This window comes from Amblyomma mixtum, chromosome 1 (genome assembly GCF_055824585.1).
Source record: "Amblyomma mixtum isolate Tamu chromosome 1, ASM5582458v1, whole genome shotgun sequence".
In the NCBI taxonomy this organism is placed as follows: domain Eukaryota; kingdom Metazoa; phylum Arthropoda; class Arachnida; order Ixodida; family Ixodidae; genus Amblyomma; species Amblyomma mixtum.
Window position 1 is genome coordinate 143,309,500 of NC_143012.1, and position 26,986 is coordinate 143,336,485.

General features: G+C 45.6%; 1 protein-coding gene across 6 annotated transcripts in view; it reads right to left on the bottom strand.

Annotated features, from left to right (window-relative positions):
- LOC149367815 (putative 4-coumarate--CoA ligase 3) overlaps positions 1–24,894 on the bottom strand; it is a 113,566-nt gene extending 88,672 nt beyond the window's left edge. For 5 of the 6 annotated variants that reach the window (XM_089557583.1, XM_089557577.1, XM_089557566.1 and 2 more), the window contains exons 1-4: positions 24,789–24,894; positions 17,868–18,020; positions 12,941–13,142; positions 1,444–1,547 (exon numbers count right to left, since the gene is read on the bottom strand). In XM_089557583.1, the coding sequence (XP_089413709.1) occupies positions 1,444–1,547; positions 12,941–13,142; positions 17,868–17,990 (429 nt within the window). In that variant the 5' untranslated portion in view covers positions 17,991–18,020; positions 24,789–24,894. Of the gene's footprint in view, positions 1–1,443; positions 1,548–12,940; positions 13,143–17,867; positions 18,021–24,788 lie in introns of those variants that run through there. The other variant, XM_089557586.1, reaches the window with a different exon arrangement.
- Positions 24,895–26,986: the final 2,092 nt, after the last annotated feature.

Consider the following 26,986-nt stretch of genomic DNA (forward strand, 5'->3'; position numbering starts at 1 on the left):
AACATTTCACTCGTTAACTCTGCTGCTATCACCTTACACAGTGGCGTCGACAACGTCGAAACTATCCAAAAGTGCAGCTCCCAATCGCCGAGAACGCGATCGCCCTCGGAACCGAAAGGCGAGGTTTAAGGGGTCCAACAGGGAAGCTTTATGGGAGAGCTCTAACAACAGAAGACCGGCATGAAATACCTGTCGTAATTCATTTCTTACATGACGCTAGTCGTCCCTCTGGGCGATAGCAGAAAACTCGTTCATGAATAAAAAAATAATTTCTTGAATGAGGTCTTTTTTCAAGGCATCGAAACACAGGTCAGCACGCATGCATGCCTGCATTCTGGTAGTCTAGGCGTAGCACGAATTACACCACTGTTTTTTTCTATAACCGACACCCCGAAGATATACTTGTGAACACGTAGCAGCACTAGAGCAATATTTTCCTCTCATCGGTTAACTGCTATCTGTACTATGTACTGGAAATAATCAGACATTGGTTAATCACCTGCCAAGACTAACTTTTCGTTTGGGACGTGCTTGCTTTCAATTCCGGCCTAGTGAGATTCACTGTAGCTACTGAACATGATTATGTAGAAACCCTAAGAAATAATTTTTCTGATTCCACCGCATGGTGTATGAAAAAAAAGTGTACGCTGGACATTAAGGCTGAGCCTTTCGCTTCCCTTAGAATGCATTTTCGACGATTGGTTTGGTTTGTGGGGTTTAACGTCCCAAAGTGACTTAGGCTATGCCCTAGGGACGCCGTAGTGAAGGGATTCGAAAATTTCGACCACCGGTGGTTCTCTAACGTGCACTAACGTCGTACAGTAGCAATTTCGATGAATGATGCTCCAGCTAAACGACTGTTATAAATGACTTTGCACCGGACTGTTTACAATTACTGAGGTGCTATCTTTTGCTTGCTCGCCTTTTATTTGTGTTGTGTATAGGTGTGTATTTGTGAAGGCAGTGCAGCGCAGCCATTAACTGATCGCATTTTAAATAGTATGTGTATAGTGGGAGCTGTTTCTTGAGCACATGAGCGTGTGATAAATGCCACTTCAGAAAACAAACGAAAATTCAATGGTGATTGAGTGTCCTGCTTCTAAACAAGAGTTCCGCGATTCGAATCCCTTCTAAACCAATCTTTTTTGTAGCGCTCTTGCAGAGTGTGTAGTTGCACTCTGGCTTACGGCAAGTATGTCGATTGCGGAAAAAGGAGTAAAATACGAGACAAGTGTCTACGCCATGGAAAGGCCATCGTAGCAGTCCTAGTGTTGCCATTCTTCACATTTCTTGAAAACTACGGTGTTTATAGATCGCGTATTAGGCTGTCATGTCAGTATATTCCGCCAATCTCTTTAACCTGCTTCGCCAGGCTTGAGTGTTCCCTGCTTCTGTTTTTAACTTCACGAAACGCCCGTCAGACTGTACAACGATTATTCTTACCTTTATGGCGAGGTTGGCGACTGCTTTGCGGGCTTTCTCTGTGTATTCCTCGTCGGTTAGGATGTGCGTGCTGTCGCTGTCTTGCGCTTGGTAGCGTAGTTCGCCTGCACGAGAGCATGATGTCGCTCTAAGAAAAGAGTTAGAAGCAGGGAGACAAGATAAATTTTTCACCCCAAAAAACTTTAGAAGAATCTAGTAAGTTCGCCTCTACAGGTCCTTTTATACTTTTCAAAGCGCAGCTGCCATGATTAGCCGCTAGATACTCGCTAGTGTCCGAGAGACAAAAAAAAAATTAAATGTGTAAACGGGTGAGGTGACTCATTACCTTTATGAGCCTAAATACCTCCACTGGGGTACCAATGCCTCTTTCATATCACTTCGAATGACCCTTCAATGTGCCAGCGGCGGCCACCTTAATTACGCAAGTTTCGAGATTAGTTTATCATGTCTAAATTTATCAGGGGGTATGTTGCACAGACGAGAAGTGAAAAGGGCGCTACATGTCCGAGTGCTGCCACACTGTCGAAGCGCTTTAGCACGAGACGTGTATTCCTCGAAGAGAAAAAAGAGAAATTGTTCATTGAACAACCACAGAATGTCTCAAGTCAGGCGGTTGGCAGCCTCATTGCAGGACGCCGGTGGCTTTGCTGCTTCGCGTACGCATCGGATGAGCTTGCGCTGATTGTTCAGGTCGAGGCTAGGCAGAGCTGCCTCCATGTTCTCGTATTGTCTATGTGGTGTTGTGAGGTGTGCTGGTTCCGCCGGGCTACCCCCATGAAATATGGAACATTATGGGTACAATGCCCACCAAGGGCAGGCGAAGAGGGGGCCACCTAGTGGGGTGGATGACAGGTACACATCAACACAATTTTGAGTCTGTATATACAAAGTGCTTCACCTAACAGTTTACAAATTTGAAAAAAAAGGATTTTTGAGTTTGAAGAGGGCTTTTTTCGGCGTAGCACTGTCACCGGTGAAGTAGATAAGTAGATAAATTTTTTAGAGATTGTTACTGACATTTATAATGCTTCCTTTCCACTTAAGAAATACTCCCAGTCAAAGAAAAGTAACAAACCATGGGTCGACAAAGACATGTTGCAGTTGATAAGAAAACGCGATAAACTTTACAGAGTGTTTTTACAAAGTAGATGTCCTGAAGCGCTGAAAACATTCAAAAAATTTAGGAACTTCGTCACAAAGCAACTTCGCGTCGCTAAAAAGCAATATATTTATAACCGGTTTAATTCAACTGGTGGACAATCTGAAAAAGTTTGGAAGGTTTTAAAATCTATCTTCAGTAATTCTTCCGAACCGACCACAAAAATTAATCATGAAGGGATTGAATTAAAAGGTTCTGATCTAGCAGATGCCTTTAATGACTACTTTCTTTCCTTTGCTGACACATCAGGCGGCGACGTAAATCTGTCCTATATGAGTGCCAGAAATGCTGAAACAATATTTCTAACACCGGTTACAATAAATGAAGTAATAACAGAATTTTTAGCGCTTAATAATAGTAAAGCTACAGATGCGTCAGGTTTTCAGATACAGCCCATAAAATTTACTATCGACATTCTTGCACCTTCCCTCGCCCATATCTTCAACCTATCCTTAGTTTCCGGTGTTTTTCCGCGTCTTATGCAAAGGGCAAAAGTCACAGTAGTGTATAAAAAAGGAAACAAAAATGAAATGGGAAACTATCGCCCGATATCAATCTTACCTGTGTTTTCCAAAGGCCTCGAAAAAGTTATTCTTAAACGGCTATCCTCCTTCACTGAAAGATGTAACATTATGACTACCGCTCAATATGGGTTTCGTAAAAATAGATCGACTGAGTTAGCTCTCCTTGCTCAGAAAGAATTCATACTAAACCATTTTGAAGCCAAAAACATGGTACTTGGTTTATTTTTAGATTTTTCAAAGGCGTTTGACCTTGTTAATCACTCTGTGCTGCTTAAAAAATTAGACCACTACGGTATTAGAGTCATAGCCCATATGCTGATTTCCTCATACTTGCGACATAGATCTCAGTTTGTTAGTATTGCCGGTGAATGCTCCCAGTTGAAAGCGGTAGCTTCTGGCGTTCCGCAAGGGAGCATTTTGGGTCCGTTTCTTTTTGTTCTTTATATTAATGATATTGTTCGCATCGATAGCACTGCTAAGTACATAATTTATGCAGATGACACTAGTTTGTTTTTTTCGGGTACTTCTACGGCTGATCTCGCAAATCGAGCTAATAAAACCTTAAAAGAAATAAATACTTGGACTGCTGATAATCACTTAAGAATTAACGTTAGTAAAACTGCAGCCGTCATGTTCCACCCACGTCACAAACACTTTGAACTTCCTCTAATTGAACTAAACAATACCAGAATAGAATTTGTGCAGTCTGTGAAAACTCTGGGCGTTTACTTTGCAGCAGATATGTCGTGGAATGACCATATTAATTACCTCGTTCAGAAACTTTCCAGAACAGTTGGTATCATGTGCCGCCATTGCTTCAATTTTCCTACGTCAGTCAACATGTTACTTCATCACTCTTTGTTATCTTCCATAGCCAGCTACGGATGTATGGTGTGGGCAACAACAACAGCTGAAAATATTAACAAACTCACTGTCTTACAAAAACGCATTATACGCATTGCATGTAAAGTGCCGTATTTCTTCCACACTGCGAGCCTTTTCCACCGACACAACGTTATTCCAATGAAATCCATGTATAACTATAGGCTGTGCTACAGATATAAACTCGCCATAATGAAAAATGATGACTTCTTACTTACACTTGCTAGGTTAGAGCAAAGCAGAACTGTGTATGATACCCGCGTAGCAGAGCCTTGGAATGTTAAGAAATGCCGCACAAACTATGGCAAACAAATGTTGCAGCATACCTTACCGACACTTCTGAACCAGTTGTACTGCCACAAGAATCTTGATGTCTCTAATATTTCTCTGAAAGAATTGCCCCAAATATTCGTGTAGTTCTTTTTTTTCTTGCTATTACCATTTTGAGTGCACCTGTCAGTTCTGTTGTCCTTTATTTTCTCCTCCCTGTGTTTGCCTTTATAGTCCCTTTGACCTAATATAGTTCTTTTTTCTTTACAAGCAGAATGTACTGCTTACTGAACGTACATGTGTCATTCTATGTACAGAACGTACGAGTTTGTTCTTACAATTTGTTTGATGTCCTATACCGCCGCCGTCAATGCTGCACTGTAAGAGGAAGTCAGGACCTCTCAAGCTGTCTATACAGCTTTTTCCCTGGCTGTCCTCGCAACACCTAGTTGCGGAAATAAACCTTCAAACAGAGCTAAGATGGGCAAACTAGCAGGCTGGTGAACTAATAAGGGAGAGTTAAACTTTTAACTATTAGTTTTAGGCTCCTTAATTATTGAGGAGCATGTGGCTCACCTTAAGTAATACCCATATCAGTTTCTAGAATTTCAAAAGCACGGTTATACTCGAAGCAGTGGCCCAACAAATTTTCCTTATTTCGACGCGTTACGTGCACTGAGGAGGTTGTTTTGTCTGCAAGCTTCTCAAAAGCGCTTGTATTTTGGCGCGATGCAGCCAGAGTTGTTGGGCCACGGCGACGAGGGTAACCGCGTTTTCGAAATTATATCGGTTGATATCAATATTACTTATGGTTGGCAACAAGGCTGTCAATATTTAAAGTCGGCTATGCAATGTTAGTGAACCTGCCTGCTAGTTAGCACGTCGTAGCTGCACTCTGACGAACTACACCGCGGACAACGTCAAGTCGAAAAATGCGCTCTTCTAAGTCTTGAGGCGGCGGCGGAGTTGTGCCCCTCAGCCCTCTCCTCGGCATTTATGAGTGATCCAGCACATCTGGATGCAGATGTGGGTCACCATAATGGCGCTGCGGACGCTCAGGGGTGTGGAGAATTTTTAAGGCGGAAGCCTTTAATGCCTCATCGTTGTAAGCAGCAGTTGTCGACAGAAATGTCACGCTTTTCAATTGGTCGAAACGGTCGTGACGTCACAGCGCGAGAATTTCAAACGGGGCCAATTGTACTTTGGCTACTAACCATGCAACCAATTAAAGGGATCGTATAGTGATGTTCCAAGTAAGTGGGACTCAGTTTAGTTAATTGCTTGCTTAACCAATTAGCCTAATTAACCTTTTAAGGCGGAAGCCTTCAATGCCTCATCGTTGTAAGCAGGAGTTGTCGACAGAAATGTCACGCTTTTCAAATGGTCGAAATGGTCGTGACGTCACAGTGCGCGAATTTCAAACGCGGTCAATTGTACTTTGGCTAGTAACCATGCAACCAATTTAAAGTATGGTATACTGATGTTCCAAGTAAGTGTGACTGAGCTTAGTTAATCAACCAACTAGCCTAATTAACCTTTCTAGTCAGACCAGGTAAATAAATAAAACCGAGAAGGAAATCTGCCGAGTTGGGGAATCGAACCAGGCTTTCCAGTGTGCAAGACGAGCACGCAACCATTCCACCATGCCAGCTCGATAGTTTGGAATGAACAAAGGCGCGTCTAGTGAATACGACGTATTCGTTCACTCCCATCTTTCTCCCTTCCCTTACGGCGAGGTCCAAGCGTCCATCGAGACATGCGAGGCAGGTACATTTCCTCTCCTCAAAAACCAATTTACCGACGAGCAGGGCACACAGCCGAACGGGCGATGGCGTTCAGCGGACACCCTGGCAGTGTTGCATGACGCTGTCGCGTTCCACTCTTAGAAGCCAAGCTTAACATCTTAACCACATATCAGGGACACAAGCAGCAACACTGCGCTTAAGGCTGTCGCCATCACCGCACTTTAGGTCAACAAAGTGCCCACTTGAACTTTTTCAGGTGTTCTCACAAGTCTCCCGGCGGCCCACACGATCGATGATGGTCCAACTGCAGTATCTTCTTGGAGCTTTGTCCTTTGGGATGCGAGGGCTGCATCCTTGATCTAATCAAGGAAGTTGTAGCGAAGCATTTATGAGAACTGTTGGCGGGTGAACAAGGATTGTATTATGCGCGCTGCGGATAATAGCACTCGCTTGGTCCCGTTACTTCTTGGTCAGGTAGTGGTAATGAAGCCCGTACGATATGAGCATGGTGACGAACGCTTGTACGAGGTGCAGGACATCTCTGCATACCCAGACCAGTCCGAAAATGCGAAAGACAGGGAGACCTCTGACGCGGTGACCCTGCGGTAGGAGGTTGATGGGACCGGAGATTCTCAAACTCTGACTTCCCGATCACTTCGGATTTTACTGCCGCGCATTGCGGAACACTATTGGCGCCAAATACTTTCGACGATCGTGGCCACTTCCTGCAGAGCCTTTTCCATCTGCACCTGGGAACCTGTGATGGTATATGTGATCATGTCGTTCAGTGAGAGGGCAAACGCTGTACATGACAAGACCGGCAGCCGACGAGCCAAACCAATAATCGCAATGCTTAAAATGAGGGGGCAGATGACTGGACCTTGACGGACGCACTTCTTTGGCATTTGGGTAGTGTCGGATTCATTATCCCCATTGTCGATCGTGGCGTTGCGGACCGTAAGGAAGGCTTTGACATAACTGGAGATCCGCTCTCCGCAGTCGAGAGTGTTTTTTTCTCATGGAGCGAACTTCGCCAGAGACATTATCAAATGTGCCCTGCAAATCGAGCGCAAATGTAAGGTATTCTAGCATTTGGGAAATTTTGTCAGGACTTCTTCCTGGAGCTGAAGAGAACCGTTCTGCATGGAAAGACCACTCCTGAAGCCAATCATGGCGTACGAGAATAGAGCATTGTCCTCGATCTACTTTTGGAGGCAGTGCTAGCTAACCTGTTCATGGCGCTTTCCGAGGCATGAAGTGCTGGAGGTCGGTGCAAGCTTTTGAGATTGGGCCATCTCCGTGGTTTGGCAATGAGAATCATTTAGGAGTGGCGCCGCTCGCTCGAGATCAGGCCGTCTTTCCAGAGGTGGTCATTTGTATAATCAGCTCGGTCCTGAATGGGTGTAGGACTCAGGTGTCGATTAATTGCGTGCGTGATTTTATGCGCTGAAGTGGCGATTTCTTGTATCGTGATGGGGGCGTCGATATCGGAGTTTGGGGTGCCCGTGTAGGAAACTGTGCACTGCGGAATTTAGTGGGTGCCGATGTAGCATGGATACAGTATAAGTAGCTGGCAAAGAAACAGTTATTTGGAGAGACATAGCAGAGGCCTTTGCCCTGCAGTGGGCGCAGTCAGGCTGGTGATGATGATGATGATGTAGCGGGTATAGACGGCCTGCGTGCGATCGTGGTCCTTCCCCGGAAACTTGTGGGCAATCTCATGTAGTATGCGGTGATGCGCAGATTTTACCTTGGTCGGGTCGAACAGGTTGCCCAATGTGACCCATATTTAAGCAGCACTGAGGCTGTCCTTGAGAAAGTCCGCAGAATTTTCCACGAATCTGACGGGCGAGGCGCTTGGCCTATTCCTGAGTCTGCTCCCATAGCGCGGCAACGCGAAGGCGAGCCTGGCGATTGAGCTTGTGCCTTTTCTATCAGCAAACTAAAGTGCGGAGGGCCTCCCGGGCGGGGAAGGGATATCTACGTTAGGGGTATGAATGGTGCGTTGTATGCTATTCGTGGTGGCCTCACAGGCGTCCCGCATGCAGTGTCCTTGATCACCACCTCGTGTGCCGGGTATTTGCGATAGGATTCCGAGTGCGTAATCCTAACCGCCCTTAGGGACGCGGGTAGAGGCGCGCTTAAGGTGGGTGCCTAGTACTTTCCCGAGGGTTGTCCTCGTGGCGGTAGAGATGCTTTTAGTGAATGTAAGATCCGGTGAAATGTCACCACTGACGCTGTTTCCGTCCCTTGTGGGGGGGGGGGGGTAACGTCATTCTGAAGTTCTAGACCCTCTTGGCTCATTGCTCTTAGGAGAGTCTGGTCATTTAGAGAGTCCTTCGCGTACATCAAGCCGATGTAAGGAGTGTTTTGATTGCGCTGCTTGTACTCAGATATCCGAGAGCACTCGTGTAAGGTGGTCCTGAAATTCTATCCAGTATTACGGGGTGGGCTATAGAGATTGAGGATGAAGGTGCTCGGTCTATCGCGCTTTTGAGGCAGCATTTCTAGTGAGGTGATTGATGCAGGGAAGTCCAGGGTGTGTAGTACCGCAGTGACGATCTTTTCTATTAAGGCGGCCACCCTCGGGGGCGTGCCGCTCATGGCCGTGTAGCAGCCTTGATAGTAGGCTGAGTGCCGGTTTTCTGAATGCAAGACATTTCTGAGGGACGGGGGTTTTTCGAATGAAGAAATTCAAAAAGCCCTGTGTGTAAAATTGCAGCGGTTCCAGTGCAAGATTTATACATTTTTCTGTCTAGTTAACCGCAAAATCCTGGCTGGCGACCACTTGGCAGTCGCTCATCATGGGGTTGTCAGAGGTGCCATCACGTTTTATGAAGCCGTGCTGGAGCGTTTGCTAACTATGGCGGAGATCGTCGTGTTGACAGCTGAGCCATTGTTGCCCGAACAACATTCGCTGTTGCGGGATGAGATGATTAAGCACTTCTTGCATGCTGCCGAAACCGACTGGGGGGATTTGTTCATTTGCGGGCGCTTTAAGTTGTGCGGTGGCCCTTTCTTGACGACGATTGGGGTCGCGGAGGGAGCTTGAAGTTGAATGGGGTTAGTGGCAGGTCTTGCATCTGCCGGGGAAGATGAGGGGTGGGTGGCCTCCTGTCGATGAAGGCGTTTCCCGAGTTCGGCTACCTGAGCGCTGAGCGGCTTCTTAGTGCCTACTAGGTGTGCGCGGTTCGTTCATTTTTAGGGGACTTGAGCACTCGTGCATGAGCAGAGGAGGTAGCACCCTGAACCCAGCACATATTGTTCTCGGCTTCTTTCCTCTCTGGAAACGCCTTCATCGACCGGAGGCCACCCACCCCTCATCTTCCCCGGCAGATGCAAGACCCGCCACTAACCCCATTCAGCCACCGCATAACTTAAAGCGCCCGCAAATGAACAAATCCCCCCAGTCGGTTTCGGCAGCATGCAAGAAGTGCTTAATCATCTCATCCCGCAACAGCGAATGTTCTTCGGGCAACAATGACTTAGCTGTCAACACGACGAAGGTCCACGTTTGTTTATTTGTTAACTTAGCGCGCAGTGAAAAATTAACAAAAACCAACTATCCCAACACATTGCATTACATGAAGAAAGCGGTCGCTCATGCGCCGTGTTTAAATAGCGATGCTATTACGTCTTGTCTCATTGTGAACAAGGCTCCCGCGCGAGAACTGAAACGCCTTTCTATCTCCATTCTTTTTGTCCGTGTTTTCCGCTTTCTTAATTTAATGCAATGTGTTGGGATAGTTGGTTTTTGTAAGTTTTTCACTGCGCGCTAAGTTAACAAATCAACAAACGTGGACCTTCCCATTTTTAAGTGTCTTCGTTGTGAGCACAGCACACAGCGTTAAATCATTCTTTTGTGGTTTGGTTTATGTGGGTTTAAAGTCCCAAAGCAACTTAGGCCATGAGGGACGCCGTATTGAGGGGCATCGGAAGTTCGACCCCAGCTTGCAGGCCACGTTCGGCAAGCGAGGGAAACAGTCAATATTTTTGGAAGAGGAGACCTATTTCAATAGGCGTTAACAAACCTGGTGGGGCGTTGAAACATGAATTTTAGTGGAGGGCTAGCAAAGAGCCTCGACGATTCCTCTTGTGAGCTGTTCCTAGCCCCAAAGTGACGCTTTTCAAAAGTCCATTAGCTTGCATGTAGCGTGGCTGCAATCAAAGCAATGCACTTCAAGGTATCCATATGCTCTTTTATTTGCATTGTTCTGCTGATTGCTCTCTCTTATGTTTAGTCATCTTCCTAATGTCGAATATATTATTCCACTTATGGCGGACGTGAATGAACAGCATGCGGGAAGGAGGAGGGAAACAGTGCGCTGTGGTCCCTGAACGTGTGAAAATTTGAACTCGTTTTCTATTAACAGGTTTGAACAAACATTTCCCAACCTGTTGGTAGCGGAGAACATAGCTTTCAGGTTAGCTCAGTAAGCGATGCTGTGTTGCGCAATACGTACTGTATAAAATGGACCTTTGTTCCAACTGCGGTGGCGACCACTCGGGGTGGAACAGTGGATCACCCTTCCGTGTCAGGGAGCCTTGTCGTTGTTATGTCTTTATATCTGCACCAAGCAATTTTACGCACAAGGCTTTTTGAATTTCTTCATTCACGTGGACCTTCCCATTTTTAAGTGCCTTCGTTGTGAGCACAGCACACAGGGTTAAATCATTCTTTTGTGGTTTGGTTTATGTGGGTTTAAAGTCCCAAAGCAACATAGGCCATGAGGGACGCCGTATTGAGGCGAAAGCCTTAAGCGCAGTGTTGCTGCTTGTGTCACTGATATGTACATCCTCTGGAGTTGCGCGGGAAATCCGCCCCCTCGAACCTTACTGCCAGCTCCCTCCGAAGAAGGATGGCGGCACACGAGGTGGTGATCAAGGACACTGCATGCGGGACGCCTGTGACGCCACCACGAATAGCATACAACGCACCATTCATACCCCTAAAGGGGAGGCGGCCGTTGATTTCCTCTTCAACGATGAGCTGTGTTGCAGGTTTTGAGTTCAAGTGGAGAGCGAAACTGTGCAATGCTTCTTTTTTCAGGATACAAAAGCGGTCTTCCGCGTGCATCAGCATCACTTTAGGGAACGATGCAAGTGCGTGGTCAATGATTCTTCCATTGTTACGTTAGGGCCCGCCACGGAAATACACGCAGCCATAGCTGCTCCGTGAATCTGCTTGTATGGGACATCCTCAAAGTTAAATATGCGTTCGACAGAGAGAGGCGGAGAATACGGGTGAGGTCGTCCACATAGACCATATTTTTCTCTGGCAGTGTCGGGCTGGCCAGAAAGGCTGAGGTACAGACTTCTGTGGCAAGGTCTATTGGGACCTTTGGGAAGATGAATTTTACGTCTAATAAAACCATGACTTCTCCGGTGTCCATTTCCAGGTGCCGAACGTTTTTGAAGAAGTCCTGGGTGTTTTGTGTGTGTCTGGGATTCTTGCCGACGACTAGAGAAATTCCTCGATGCAGGAACTGATAAACTCTGAAATGGCAAACGCGTGAAATCCACAATAGGGTGCAATGGGACATGAGATATAATTAAGCGTAGAAAGTTGGGCTAGTTGGTTGGTAGTACTATTGTGATACATTCCAGCGGCTAAAAAGACACGGACGAAGGTAGACGAGACAGGACGAACGCCGGACTTCAACTGACGAGACAGGACGAACGCCGGACTTCAACTAGTTGAAGTCCGGCGTTCGTCCTTTCTCGTCTACCTTCGTCCGTGTCTTTTTAGCCGCTGGAATGTATCACAATGAGATATAAATATGGCTGTCCGTAGATCGCAGGGGCGGAACCATTGTGGCATAGCGGGTAGTAATACAGCGACGTGGACACTAGGAGAATCATTCGAAACACGTCCCCCAGAAGTTATAGTACTTCTCGGCGGACCTTTGCTGACACATCTCGAGCGAGTCGAGTATAGGTACCACCGCCTTCCAAGAGTACGAACATCTTTTTGTAGGCGCACTTAAACACAAATACGGTGGTATTGCTAATGTTGACTGGTGGTATATGGATTACTGCGAAGACATGTCATAGCTCCTTTTTCTTGGAGTCTCAGCGAAGAAACCGAGGAACGTGAACATAGCTTAGAAACGACGCTGGCAACGCGTGTGCGCGCATCGTCTCAGCGCGAGGGGTCGACCTGGCTGAGAACATTTTCCGCAGCGCAAATAACCTTTCTTGTGTCGGAGGGAGGACTTGTTTTGAAACTAACGCGCCAAGCAGATAGTCACCTTTATCCGACTTGTGTAGCTCCTAAATTGACATTGTCGAAAACGCGTCATCCGTGGTCGTACGTGCGTTGCGTCGCCCGTAGTACGAACCTGGGATGCAAGGGTCCTTAATGTACAGGTGCCGTCAGAGGTAAATGGAAGGGAATATTAACGAAAAAATTTAATCATTGCCTCTCCAATTGATGGATCCTTGAATACATATGTGCAGCCTGATTGTGATTTTCCAAATTGCACTGTGCACCAAAAAACAAGGACCAGTATGGTTTAGATTTTAAGAAAGTAATTATGTTGGTAAAGTTGCCTTCCATTTACTTTTGACGGCGAGTGTACATACATTTGAGCATATCGTTCAAGAACACTAGTGGCTGAATTGATGTAATGGAGTAGAATCTACTCTGTACATACATACATTAATGTATGGAAATGCCGACGGACACCGTTCGTCCGCGGTCACGTCATTTCGCACCATCAACTCTGCATTCCGTCCAGTTGTTCGCGGCGCAATGCAACTGCATAGCATAGTTTAGAATATAAGCCTTGCGCGGTTCGTCTCTACCAGACCTCTTTTAGAACTCTACCTAGCATGTAGTCTTTGTGCACAATGTGTGTCGCCTGGTTGCAATGAAGCTGTCAGAAGTATGAGGCGTTTTTCTGTCTGAGTCTTACCTTCGGTGAGCGATGTCTTGGCGAGGATAACGGTTGCTCCTGCCAGAATGCAGCCGTACATGGCGATCAGATTTTCCACGCTGTTCTTCAGATGAACGCACACCCGGTCACCACTGAGCAAGCCGTGTTGGGTAAACCCAAGGGCGTATCTCTCCATGCGAGCCAGCACCTCGGCGCGAGTGAGGCTGGTCACATCATCGACCTGCGGCCGGTGAGCAGTTCTTTAAATGCGTGAAACATCAGTGGCCACATTGTATCCACATCGCTAGTTTCTGGATGCTGAGGCATGCATTTAAACACCGTGTTGAAATGACGTGCAACCTGTTCCCCACATCTCTTTCCTGAGTAGCGCAAAAAAAGAAGGCACTGAACAAGAAAACAGGAAGTATTAAAAATAGCGTAGAGTACGTCTCAATACAAGTTTATAACAGGTTACCTCGCTCTGAGAAACAAAAGTTCCAGGTGTATAAGAACGTGTTCAGATTCAATGGACAGGAAATGACAAGTATAAACAGGAGCCAAATAATGTCCTTGTAAATTAAAGGCAATGCTGATTGCTAGTTAGAATTCACACCACTCCCTGTACACCACTCACAGTGCTCTCACAAAACTCTGTGCCGAAAGAAGCGCTCTTTAAACTCAAAAGCAGTTTTTAAAAAAATTGTGCAACGTCTTAGGTGAAACGCCCTGTACATAATGGCCCTGTATATAATAAAAGCAACATCAAACAGCAACATTTGTCTCTTCAATGAAGCACTTTTTTTTTAAGCCGCCGCGGTGGCTGAGTGGTTACTGCTCTCGGCTGCTGACCCGAGAGACGCAGATTCGATCCCGGCCTCAGCCGTCGAATTTCGATGAAGGCGAAATTCTAGAGTCCCGTGTAGTGTGCGATGTAAGTGCACGTTGAAGAACACCAGGTGGTCGAAATTTCAGGAGCCCTTCTCTACGGCGTCCCTCATAGCCTGAGTCGCTTTGGGACGTTAAACCCCCACAAACCAAACCAAACTGAAGCACTTTTTCCGATTTCTTGCTATGAACACTGCCTCTTTATCCCTAAGGCATTTACTGTACTGGGTAATGTTTGCTTGCTACTAATCTTCTATGATAAGTAACATAAAACATCAACAATTGCTACTTCATTGAAGCCCCTTTGCTGATTTCTTGCTATGAATACTTTTTTTATTTGTTTCCCTTCAGGGCCGAAACATTATAGAGGGGAGTGGGCGGAAAAAGCATTAGTGCACAATTAAAAATAGCAAATAAAGCACGGTGAGGCACGGTAACTCCAGATTATATAGTGTTAGCTAAAGCACATTGGAATCAGGTGTTATCATAAATGGAAACAATGTCGGAAGGAGGACATCAATATACACCAGAATGCTTGTGCCGTGCAAAGCGAGTAAGTAGTTGAGCGTTCTCGAAGTAGGGCCGTGGCGCGTAGCAGATTGGACAGTGACCTGGACACCGCCATCAGTCAAGAATTCGGTGCCGGTTGTCCGGTCAGTCACGTAGAAAACGGCAACAGGGTTCCTGGCTTTGACCGCTGGCTAACGCTGGCGGTTGGCCGTCTGATTTCCCGCCCAAGAGCGATGGCCTGCATGGTGAGGTCGAAGGGTTGCCCTGGTAACTTCGACGGGACGAGGTTGTCCGTCGCTGGCTCACGCGAGGCCTACGGCCTCCGAGAGGCGTTTTAACAGTAATAAGGGGATCGTTGCGCTGTGAGAGCTGATCGATTGACGCAGACGCAACAGTCTGCCCCGGATGAGAAGGCCTCGGTGACTTGGGTGCAGAAGTGGCTGTGGTGGAAGTGGTTACGGTTGCAAGCTGCGGACAGGAGCTGCCGACCTCCAAGATCTTATCGGTTAGATCTCTATGTTAGGTTGGCGAACTTGGAGAGATCCATTGTGATGGCCCCGACCAGAATCATATTTACAGTCTCCGGAAGCCGCTGGAGATACAGCTCACCTAGGAGAGTGTCGTCCACCGTTGGGGCTCGTGCGCCGAGAAGGTGCACCATACAACGGAGCAGTTGACGAGGGTTATGGTCTCCAATCTCCCCAGTGGACAGAAGCTGTAGAATACGCGTTAGATGTGACGCTGTAGTACGCGCGAGGAGCGCCGCCTGGAGGTGGTTCAACAAGAACCCGGCGAAGATGTCGTACCTCTTCAGCCGCGGTGGGAGATAGTGGGGAGGAAACCTGTGAATACGGCGTAGCTTGCGATGTGATCCGGACTAGGCAGAAGTATGCCTCGATCTGGAGAGACCAGAGCGCAGGAATGCTCTCTCGTTACGGTGGGAGGCGGACAGCAACAGATGGGAGATGTTCCGGGCCCTGAGGCACCAGAGTCTCAACCTAGCTGCGTTCTGCGAGTCTTGGTGGTGCTTCATTACTCTACATCGTCTCAGCAAGGGCCGAAGGGATCACTTCTTCACGTCATTAGCTGTAAAGCACAAGTGCAGACAGGACCGGAGCCAGTCGTCTGCTCGTTTCTACAACAGGTATATTCTTGTTCTGATCTGCTCGAGTCGACACGGCGCCCGAGCCTTTCTGCCACGCGGTTCGAGTGACTTCATCTTCCTCGCATGCTCCAATCGCCCAGAGACCTTAGGTGTGCCTCAAGGGCACGTACTGGGGCCGTTATTCCTCCTAATTTACACTAATGATCTGCCACTTTATTAATAAACTTTACAATCAGGCCTTTCGCAGATGGTTGAAATATTTGCCCAGTTATTTGTCGAGATTTTTAGGAACTCCGTTTCAAACCCGTCTATACTGGAATGTAACTTAAATACGGTATCTAGTTAGAGTAACACTTGGCTTATAAAACTGAATACGTATACTAACAAATGCAACGCTAGGTTTTTCTCACACCGGTCTGCTAAAGTGAATCTTAGCCCCTACCATATTTCAGGCTCCGTACTTGAGCAAGTAACCATGTATAAATATTTAGGGCTTGATATGACTTCAAGCCTTTCATGGCAGGCGCATGTCGATTATATTGTTAGAAAGGCTAAACGCACACTTGGCTACTTGCGTCGTAAACTTTTCTATGGCTCCACCTTCTTTAGCTACTACTCCACAAAACCTTAGTGCAATGAAATTAGAATACACATGCGCTATGTGGGACCTGGGACTCGAAACTCTTGACAATCACTTAGAATCAGTACAGAAGTGTAGCGCTCTCTTTATACTGTCAAACTTTTTCTGCACTGCTAGCGTAACAGCTATGAAAAGTACTTTGAACCTCGGTAACCTTTTCCATCGTAGAAAACTCTCGCGAATGGTAAGTTTTCGCAAAATTTACAGCCATAATCACCATTTAAAACGGGATCTTCTATCTGCGCCATCTTTGATGTCACCTCGCAAAGATATCGCCTTAAGGTTCACGTTCCGTACTGCCTGACCAAGGCATATTTCAACTCGTTTATACCGAAGACGGCCAGCTATAGGGACCACCTGCTCGCTTTGGTTGCCGATATTTTTGACAGGTGTTTGTTTGAAACAGGCGCTGAAAGCAGTGTTTGACTAATCTGCCTTGTTACCTAATCCGTTCTTATATTTTATGTAAGCTTAAGGATTTCTTTGCTGTATTTTTGCTTTTTTGTTGGTTTATGACTACTTTTCATCTATTCATTCCACCCCCTTCTGTAACGCCCCATGAGGACTTGAAGGTATTCTAATAAAGAAATAAAAGAGGGCGCGGCTACAATATCATTGTTCAGCTCCCCTCTCCTTGCGATCATGAGCTTCCATATGTTTCAAACTTATGTGCTTCTAATGCAAGCAGCGCTACGATTCTAAATATACCGTAGGTGCGCCGTAAAGAACCCCCAAGACACTTCAAGACAGCTGCAAAGGCCCGTTATACACTCGATAAATAAGGCGGCCAGGGAAGACGCGACGTCGAAGCGACTTCCTGCCGTATACAGCGGTATACAGCTTCTATACAGCTTCTTCGGTATACAGCCGTTACTATACTTTTACAATGACTTACCAACTAGCCCAGCAAGAAGTTCTCTTAAGCTGCATTTCTAGCACAATGGGCCCTTCTATATGTGTGTCGTCTCCGTGCTTCATTAATGAATGGATTCTGGGTTTTGAAAAATAAACTAGTTGTGAGTGGCGCTCTGTCCCGTTCTCTTGTCTTTGTGTGGTTTTTGGCGCCTTTACTTTTCCAATGAATTACCAACTAGCCCAGGAAGAAGTTCTATTACAGCATAAACGTCGGTAGCGTCACTAATGTCGTACATTGCAGCAGGTATTCATAAAAAAAAAACGATGCAACGACAGCGCCACCACACTGTTGGCGAGGCGAAGACACTTCGGGACTCAGTATTGATCACCGAACCGGCCTTGTCTCGGAATAATTTGCGTGGCTGTATTGAAAACAAGGGCCATGCCAAACATTTTCCTGTGCGAGGAGACCTCTTGCTTTGAGAAGACTCGAAGGCCGCTGCATGCAGGGAAAGGCTTCCCGCGCTTCCAAGCTCCTTGGCATGGCTATAATTTTTATCCTTAGCCAGAAATACTTTTAAAAAGCATTTCTCACATTTGCCTGCTAATTCTTGAAAGCATCAGAAAACTCATGGAGATTCACTTTTCGCTTTAGATTCATTTTATACCGAATATTGTACGAAAAGGGGGAAAACTCCGAGATTGGTTCGTCATTGTTCATATCCACAGTGTGGAAGATTTTCACCTCACCAGCTGCAGCACTGCGCAGTTCTCAAAAACCTTGTGAACTGGCAAGGCGCCTGAAAGACCGCAGTTTTTCATGAGCGGCCGTATAGATGGAGTCTTGGGTGCCAAGCTGCCGTTATCACGTGACACAAAGAAAAATCGCCCTGTTAGAGTTAAAATTGCATTTGAACCTCTGGAGCAAAGCAGAAATCTCATCACGTGGGAAAGGACAGAAGTCTACCCACCAGTGCCTTCTTGTCTGGATTTGTCAGAAGCTTTTCCCTGGCCAGTTGGTAGAAGGCGCAGACTGGGATATCGATGCTCGGGTAAGGGGACAGGACGACGCCATCTTCGATGCGGGCCCTCATCTTCTCCGAGTGCGCAACGACTTCGATGTTCTGTAACGCAGAAGTAGCATGTGTCAGCTCCTCGCCACAGAAAAGCGAGCAGTAGTGTGGGGCATGCTAGCCGCACGGCGACTTTTAATATTACGTTTTGTTAAGCATGGGTGGTGAAGTAGGCACTCAAGTACTTTCTCATGCGTCCATCATTACCTTCTAACAAAATGATCCACTTATTTGATCAGTGATCATCAAGGTAAAGGCGAAATAAGATTAACGCTGTCTTCCGGTTTCGTAATCATCAGTTAAGTATGAAATAAAACAATAAATTTACCGAGTGTAGGACTAGTTCGTCATTAAGGAAAGAGTTGGAAAGAATATTATTTCTTACTAACTCGACAGTCGAGAGAGGAACCACTTGTGCTCTGTGCCCATTATATTTATATGCGCTCCTCCGCTCTCGGAAGCATAAGAAGGCATCGGACATTAGAAAGAAAAGCCACAGCTTATTAATGCGAAAGCATTAGTCGGCCATGTTCACGCTGGAAGTGTCCGCCGATTATATCGCCGGAAGTTGGTCCCCCGTGACGACACAAAATATGTGACGTTATCGCCCATATGACGTCATTAGAATAAAAAGAAAATTGGGGTCCAGGTGGTAATCGAATCCCGGCCGCCGGCGCGCGCGATGATGTGACAGGACCACACAAAATTGAGAGACTGATTACGTCAGACTAAAGTTCACTCACTATCGTTGCTACGTGCAGACAGGAGAGAGCTGGAATGATGGAAAGAGACGCGTGGCGCAAAATCAGCCGAAGTACGTCGCTGATTTGACCAAGAGATATCGCTGGTGCAGAAGCAATCCCAGCGATGAAATAACCGATGAAATCCTGCCACCACTGTGTTGCTGACAGTTTCCGATCACAACTCACGAGGATAAGGAATGCCGGCTACCAAGATGCAATGGTGAACGAGGCTTGCTCAAGATTACTTAAGTGCTTCAAGCGACAGATGGCCCTGAATACACCACTCAACAGTCCAGAAAAAGAAAAGAAAAGCACCTCAGTTGTGCCATATTTGCACCAAGTCTCCCACGGACTGAAAAATGTAGGAAGAAGGTTCAACGTTGATGTTTTGCTGTCTGCTCCTGTCAAGCTTAAACAAGTGTGTGCTGCGATAGAAAGGAAGAAAGTGTCGAAAAAGAAAAAAGGTTGCAGTGTCGCGCACACGGATCCGTTTGTCAAGTGCCGCACGTGTGTCGTCTACAGCTTTCCCCTTTCCTGCGGAGCCCGCTACATCGGACAGACCGGCCGTTGCTTGAACAAGCGTTTGCAAGAACACAACAACAATTTAGAAAAAGGCAATGACCAATCTTATCTTGTTACTCATTGTAAGGGGTGCGCAGTGATGAAAAAGAAGAAGAAAAAGTGCACTGCTTTGTTAAGTCAAGCAATGGTGTTGTATTCTCACAGAGATCAAACCACGCGGGAAGTAGCAGAAGCATACTTCATCGCAACGGAGCAACGGGGCTGCGTTAGCAAACCTTCGGTTGCTTTAAGTGATAACGAGATCACGTTTCTTGGCAGATTCTGGGCTACGGGCGCACGCTAGTTTTATCATTGTCATAGTTTTGTTTGTTCAATTTTGTTTTCATGATTACGCCTTCCTTATATACCCAGGTTTTCGAAATAAAGCCTTAGTTGTGAGTTCAGCGCTTGTCCTGTCGTCGCCTTTACTCTTGTGTCTAGTCTTTTGTGCGCTGTTTTTCAACCATAAACCTATACCAAATCGCCCAACTTAACGTTCTACTAAGCGGTTGACGTCAGTGTGCGGGCAGTACTTCCGAAAACGTTCACCAAAATTTTGAGCAATCGTTCATCTTACAGCATTCAGTGTGGTGTCGTAGCATTTCTCTTTGCATATAGCTTGCATGTGTTAATGAATTTAGAGGCTAGCTTACCACAGTGGTACGGACGAATGGCATATGAACCTTCCATTCATGCTTTTTGAAACTAATTTTTGCCTTAAGGTACGGTTGAGGTGCCCGTCGAGATGTCGAGGTGTGAAGTTGTAGCCTAGCTTGCGACACGGGTTCGGACAATTGACATATACACCATCAGTTGCATGCTTTATGGCGCGGTGGAGGCGTCCACCGAGATGTCGACATTTGAAAACCACTGCTCCACTTCCTTCCCTAGAAAATGTATTCTTGCCTCAAGACACACCCTTCGGCATTCCTGCATGTGAGCAGACTTAAGTGCGCTGAATTTAGGTGCCCTGAAAGTTAGGTGGGCGGATGAGGTTAAGAATTTTTTTCGGATACAGTGGCTGCAGGTGGCAAAGGACATGGTTAATTGGAGAGACATGGGAGAGGCCTTTGCCCTGCAGTGGGCGTAGTCAGGCTGATGATGATGATTCAGTTCTTATTTATTTTTTGGAAATATGTTTCCATTGTAACTGCAACGCGCCATGCTTTTACGCTTCAACTTTATAGTTACTCTGCATTTTGTACAAACACCTATTTTATTTTCAACGCTATAGCTTCATTTTTACTAGCTCGCCTAAGATCTGAATTTATTTTCATCCGCTTTATGCCAGGAGCTTACCGTCAAAGTGCTATTTCGGGAGTTGCTTGTCTAATGTTTATTACATATGTAACACGTAATTACTTGCAAATAAGCCTCACACCTCCATTCCTTTCTCGGGATATTACAGAGACAGAGAAATATCCACATCATAGAACTTTTATTTACTTTTTTTAACGAACACTTCCAGTACGAATACCCAAAGGACAGTGCCTGTCTCTCTCACTCTAACACATCTCTTGCAGATATATCTGTTGTTAATTCTGAGAATGACGTTCATTTACTGTTAAGCCTTGGCATTACAAACCGCCGGGTCCTGAACACATTCTGGGCAGTTTTCCAAAGGAAAGTGGAACAGGGAGCGAAGAAAGCAATTCACCAGACCATTAAGCGACATTTTTTTTGGCAGTGTTCTGAGCACTCCAGAGATCAATCTCTAACAACGTCGCAATTCGGGCTTGTTGATTCATACTTCGGAGCAATAGCGCAAACAAGACAAGAGACCAAGAACGAGTAGACACACACAGCGCGGACTTCCGACAACTTTATTAGAAACAAAGGCTCAAGGATTTATACATGCATTTTTGCCGTGTCATCCCAAAGCATGCGCAAATTCACTGCGAGCGTAGGTGAGCAATTTATTTTTTATAGAGTTTCACAGAAGGTGTGCTTACACAGGCACTTCCTAATCTGGCTATCTTTTCTGCTTCAATAATTTCACGAGTGCGCTTGTCCTTACTCTTCCCAACTAAAAACACCTGTCTATTAACGGCTTGCACTTTACACATGCGTTGCAATGTTTCACAAGTTCTCCATCATTTTCGTTTTTATCACTTACACTGCGATTATGCTCACGGAGGCGGTCATTCAGGCAGCGACCAGTTTGGCCGACATACTGTCATCCACATGATAGCGGTGGACCAAACAATGGGCATAGGCCTGGGGGAATACGCCAAAGAAGGCGCAAAGAAACATCAAAGTCCGTTTGTAGAATGAAGGTAGACGTGGTGTACCAGATACCGCTCTCATGTGGACGACAGTATGTCGGTGAAACTGGTCGCTGACTGAATGACCGCCTCCGTGAGCATAATCGCAGTGTAATAAAAACGAAAATGATGGAGAATTTGCGAAACATTGCAACGCATGTGCAAAGTGCAAGCCGTTACTGGAAAAGTATTTTTAGTAGGGAAAAGTAAAGACAAGCGCACTCGTAAAATTATTCAAGCAGAAAAGATAGCTTTAGGAAGTGCTTTGTAAGCACTCCTTTTGTCAGACCCTCAAAAAAATAAACTGCTCACATACGCTCGCAATTTGGGCTTGCTTTGGGATGACACGGCAAAAATGCATGTGTAAATCCTTGTGCTTTGGTTTCTAATAAAGTTGTTGGATGTTAGCGCTATGCGTGTCTACTCGTTCTTGGTCCCTTGTCTTGCTTTAGCTATTGCTTCGAAATCAATCTCTAGTACAAGATGAGAGAAAGCATGAACAAGAAACGATCGTCTAATTCTCTTACATAAACATTATGTATGATTTTTACTCATTTATCTCATAAACAAATTGTAAGGCGGCTAGGGCGCTCTGGGTCAACATCAGCAGGCATCGGCTAGGCAGCGATGAAGGCGGCGGCAGCGCGACGTCGAGTTAATTCAAAAGGCGGTATTACAATCATACTTCGGCGAAGAAGGAGCGACCTTGGTAACAGAGTGAACACACCACCTGGGGGTTTTGTATGGCTTTACGCGGTTGGAGGGGAGGATATCATGCTGACGACGACGCATTTCCGGTGAGAAGGCGAACGGTGCGACAACGTAGTTCACCGGCTATGTTTGCTGATTGACGTGGGCGGGACTGCGGTACAATTTATTTTCTTTTTTAAAGGGGCAGGAGCTGCTATAAATCTCCAAAGTGACTTGAAATGCGGCTGTTGTGGAATTACACGTTTAGTTGAGAGCATGTATGCCTTCGTGCAGCAGACAAGTGAAATAAAAGAAATAGGGACTTATTCACTATTTCAGCAGCGGATTCACCGGTGTGTCACGCGGCGAAATTATATGAAGGACAAGCACAAAACACTAAAATCTAGATGATATTAACGAAACTTCACGCACATTTCTTCAGTGTCCGATGCGTCGCCTTCACGTTCACAAATTTGTTCACTGTATAAAAAACAACCAGATACTGATGTAGATCGCAGCCTATTGTTGAGAAAGCAACACTACGCGAGTCGCCGAGCCATTTCGCGGAGCTGATGAAAGGCCATACTGCACATATGCGAGGCGCAGTGACGTCACACGGCGCACATCTGGCGCGCCGCCGCCGTCGTTGGATGGGGGACATAGAGGTGCCGCCGCCGCGCTCGCCAGTTGCGCATGCGCAGTGGCGGCGCATAGCTAGCGTGCCGGGGCCGCCTCTCTTTTTCTCCTCGTTGCTCTCGCAATCCTACAGGTTTAACCAGAGCTTAATCACTGCCATTTTTTTTTCAATCAGACGTCTTGCCGTCAGCAAAAGTGGAACCTCATAATGTGCCCCTGTCGAGTAAGGCATCCCCAGAGATTGGGTCTGCGATTGCTTGTCTTAGTTTTTAGTTAACAACGGTGTTGCTACAGAACATTCAGTAAATGTTAAGGTGCACTCAGATGAGTGCATTGTCGGAAAAGATTTGCGCAGCAGATGATCAAGTACACAAAAATACCTTGCAAAACAAAGTGCTTGGTCTATTCAACATCAAACGTTACTTTATTTTGAAAGATAATGTTTACAGAATTGTACGGAAGTGAAGTCCTCTCCTATTTGTGCACGTTGCTGAGAACAGTTAATGGTTAACAGAATGCAAATGAAGTTAACAGAATAGAAATACCTGCGCCTATGTATAACCAGCAAACTTTCCCGGACGAGGCAAATTGATATTATAGTAGCAAATTTGGTTTTTCTTAAAGCATTCATTAAATGACCTACTGCCTGTGTACGCCTCCTAGCATACTGCGGCTATCCTCATGAATTTATGGGATATGCCGTAATTTTATGGGACTCTTTCTACTCACCAATAACATTTGAAAACAGACATACAAGCCGGAGTGGTTTATTTAGAGTCATTCTGTCGTTCTATTGTTACTGAGCTTTTGAAACACATAGTATTATTCCAGCTGTGCCAGTGGAATAGCATTTACCGATTAAAAATTTGGTTTAATTGCGCAAGGACCATTAGAAGAATAATCCTTGAAATTATTTATTTATTTATTTATTTAGAACATACTGCAGGCCTACAGTAGGCCCAAGCAGGAGGGGCGAATACATAATATATGCAAAAAAGAACAGGTTTAGCAAAATTGAAAAATGTTAAATAAAAGTTGTAACACAAAATACAGCAATAAATACAAGGCTCAGATGCAAAATACAAAAAAGTAAACGTAGAAATAAATGGCTCTCAAATTAAATGCTGTGAAGAAAACATAGAGTCAAAAGAATCAGCTCTGGTTAAGAGATCTTGCGGACACCTGTTCCACTCTACTGAAATGCTTTTATTTCTCATCTCTTTATAACTGAGGTGAATGTAAGCTATCTATTTAACTGGTCTGAACGCAATAAATATCGCTTTCATGCATTCTTACTTCCTGTAGGCGATTGTGGATTCGAATTTATTTATCAGGAGGTTGTTATTCAAAACTCGTCAATGCTCTTTCAAAAGTCCCTCGTACTGCTTGGAAGCAATGATTTTGTAACTGTATTGTATGCGAAACTGTTTCTGAGTACTCACGGTGCTAATATTTTGTATTATATGAGAGTTCCAAAAAATAAAATATGAACCATTTTGGGTTTTGGTTATATTATTTGGTTATATTATTTGAAAGCTTATTGCCTGGTAGCTTGAAACAGCGGTTTCTAAGGCAGATTTTTTCGACGGGGGCGAATAGTAAGACTGGTTAGGTTAATGGCGGCCTAATGTGATCCGATGTTATCTGCCGTCATTCTCGCCGAAGAAGTCAGCCTAATCTGGCTCACTGAATTGAAGTATCATGAGCATCAGGGAGCATTTTCAGTTCCGTAACGCTTTGTTGGCTGTCCTTTCTCGCTCATTTTCTTCTCTGCTCGAGCACTTTAGTAGGGCAAGGGCAACAACATTGACAATAAACAAACTAGATATAAACGCCGAAGTTTTGTAGGCATATGCCGAAAGAGATCCGCGCAAGCAGTCGGTCTTTATATAGCATCGTATAATGGCACCTTCTAGTGCACATACCTCTGTACAGGAAACTCCTTTGCCAGCCGCCAACCCTCAAGGTATGTGCCGCCTCCTGTATTGTATTTCGAGCTTAGACAAAGGTCAGGCAAAGTCGCCCTTATCCTTTTATTGTTTTGACCCTCTCGCAGCAGATAAGCGCGATGACGCAGTGACCGTCAGCGAGCTAACGTTTCACATGAAAGTGGCTGCGCCGTGCACTGATACGCGGGCCCGAAGATACGCCCGCTTATGGTCAAGACCTTCAGACAAGCACTCAACGTTTCCTCCTCTCACTGTATTCACGCCACAGATACCAGCCGATGTCTCCGGCACTTCGGCCGCAACCCAACAGCGTGCTGCCTACAGGGGCGCTCTCGTAATCGCAGGTGAAGCTTGAACCTAGCTCTCAGAACACAGCTTGCGCGGACAGTTACCACGTCTCAGAATGAGAAACTGACCTGAAGCGCTTGCTTTACCACGGAGTAGGAAAAATGAACGGAGGGTTTTGCTCCCATGGATGCTTTCAGGGCGTCAAAACTAAAGATTCCACCGCGCTTTATTTTTTCTTGCTAAACGATATTTCCAACAATGGGGAGGCGCAAACGGAACACAGAATTCTTAGGCGCCTATTTATTCGAAGAATGTTGAACAGGAAGTGGCGCCGACTCAGAATCCATCTCTTGTAGTACTGTGTTGTTCTGTAAGGTATACGATGCTGGGCGAGTTGGTGACTAAACATTATGAAGGAGCACAGTGCAAAAAGACCGAAACAGAAGAGAATAGACACGCACACGAGTGCTGACTAGCAGCCGAGTTGTTCGTTAGCGTTCGTATGTGTCTTTATTTATGTCCTGTTTCTTTTCAGCTCTGTTCCTTCATAATGCTTTGTTCTCCTCAAATGAAAGCAAATGTACTCTGATTTTGGAAATACACTGAAACCCGAGCCAACTGGCTGCGGGTTATTATTCCTCGCGAGCAATTCAAGCAAACAATATCATGAAATGAAAGTACCATATGTCTCCGGTTCATGTTCTGGTGTTCCATAACGAAAACTCCTGCTGGAACGCAAGTCGCGGCTGGGGTTGAAATTCTTAGAAAGATATAAAAGGCTCAGAATTTAAATGAATGGACAAGTATTCTGTGCAATGTATATTCTGTGTAATGTATTAGGTTAATCTGTGTTATGCTCAGTATTGTAATTCGTTCACCATGAGGCCTTCAGGACGTTTTACAAATTAAAGACGCTATGAAAAAAAAGGCACAAAACTTCCATGCGAATATCTTCATTTTCTTGGTTTTAGGACTTGTTTTCCGGTCAGCGTACAGGCGTAGGAAAACATAGAAAATCTACATGCCGCACTATGAACTGATATCCTGAATGGTGTTTTTATGCCATAAAACAGTTTATATCACACGCCGATGCAATGCAAATAAATGTTTAACACATGCACCTGTCACGCATAAGAATTCAGCACAACAGTAATTGATTTAAGTTTATATTCTGAATGAATGTAGCAACTTGTTCCACCTAGGAAAATGTTCAGGGGTGTCTGAGGCTGCTGCGAAGGGAAAGGCTGAGGCTTTTTTCGAGGTCTGGAAATGTGGCACATGCTATTCGTCACGCCTCAGAGGGGCGGGAGGCGGCAAGGAGGGAGACGAAGTCAATATACCTGTCATTCTCAGTGCTATCCTTGCGAGACTTGAGAAACTTGAACATCTTCCAGAAAAAGTTGACAATATTGACAAGTCGATCAATATGATGTCAGAGAAATATGATGAAGTGTTAAAAACAATGGCTAGACAAGAGGCAGAGATTAAGGAACTTCGAAAGCGAGTTGTTGTCCTTGAAAGTTGTAGTAACAATGAGGAAGTGAATCATCTGAAGGTCACTGTGAACGATTTGGAGTGGAGGAGTAGACGGCAAAATTTGGTATTCCATGGCATTTCGGAGTCAGATGGTGAGAATTTGCTTGAAAAAGTGAATGATGTGGCCCACTCAATTGAGCTTCCTGAGCTGTGCGAAGGCGATGTGGATGCCGTACACAGGCTTCCCGCGAAACAAGGCAAAGTTCCAGGTGTGCTAGTTCGTTTCACTTCCCAGAAGCTCAGAGATCAATGGTTTTTGAAAGGCAAATCACTCAGAACGTCTGACTCTGAGGTCTCAATCGTAGAAAACCTGACTCGGTTGAACAGAACGCTTCTCGATTCTGCAAAGA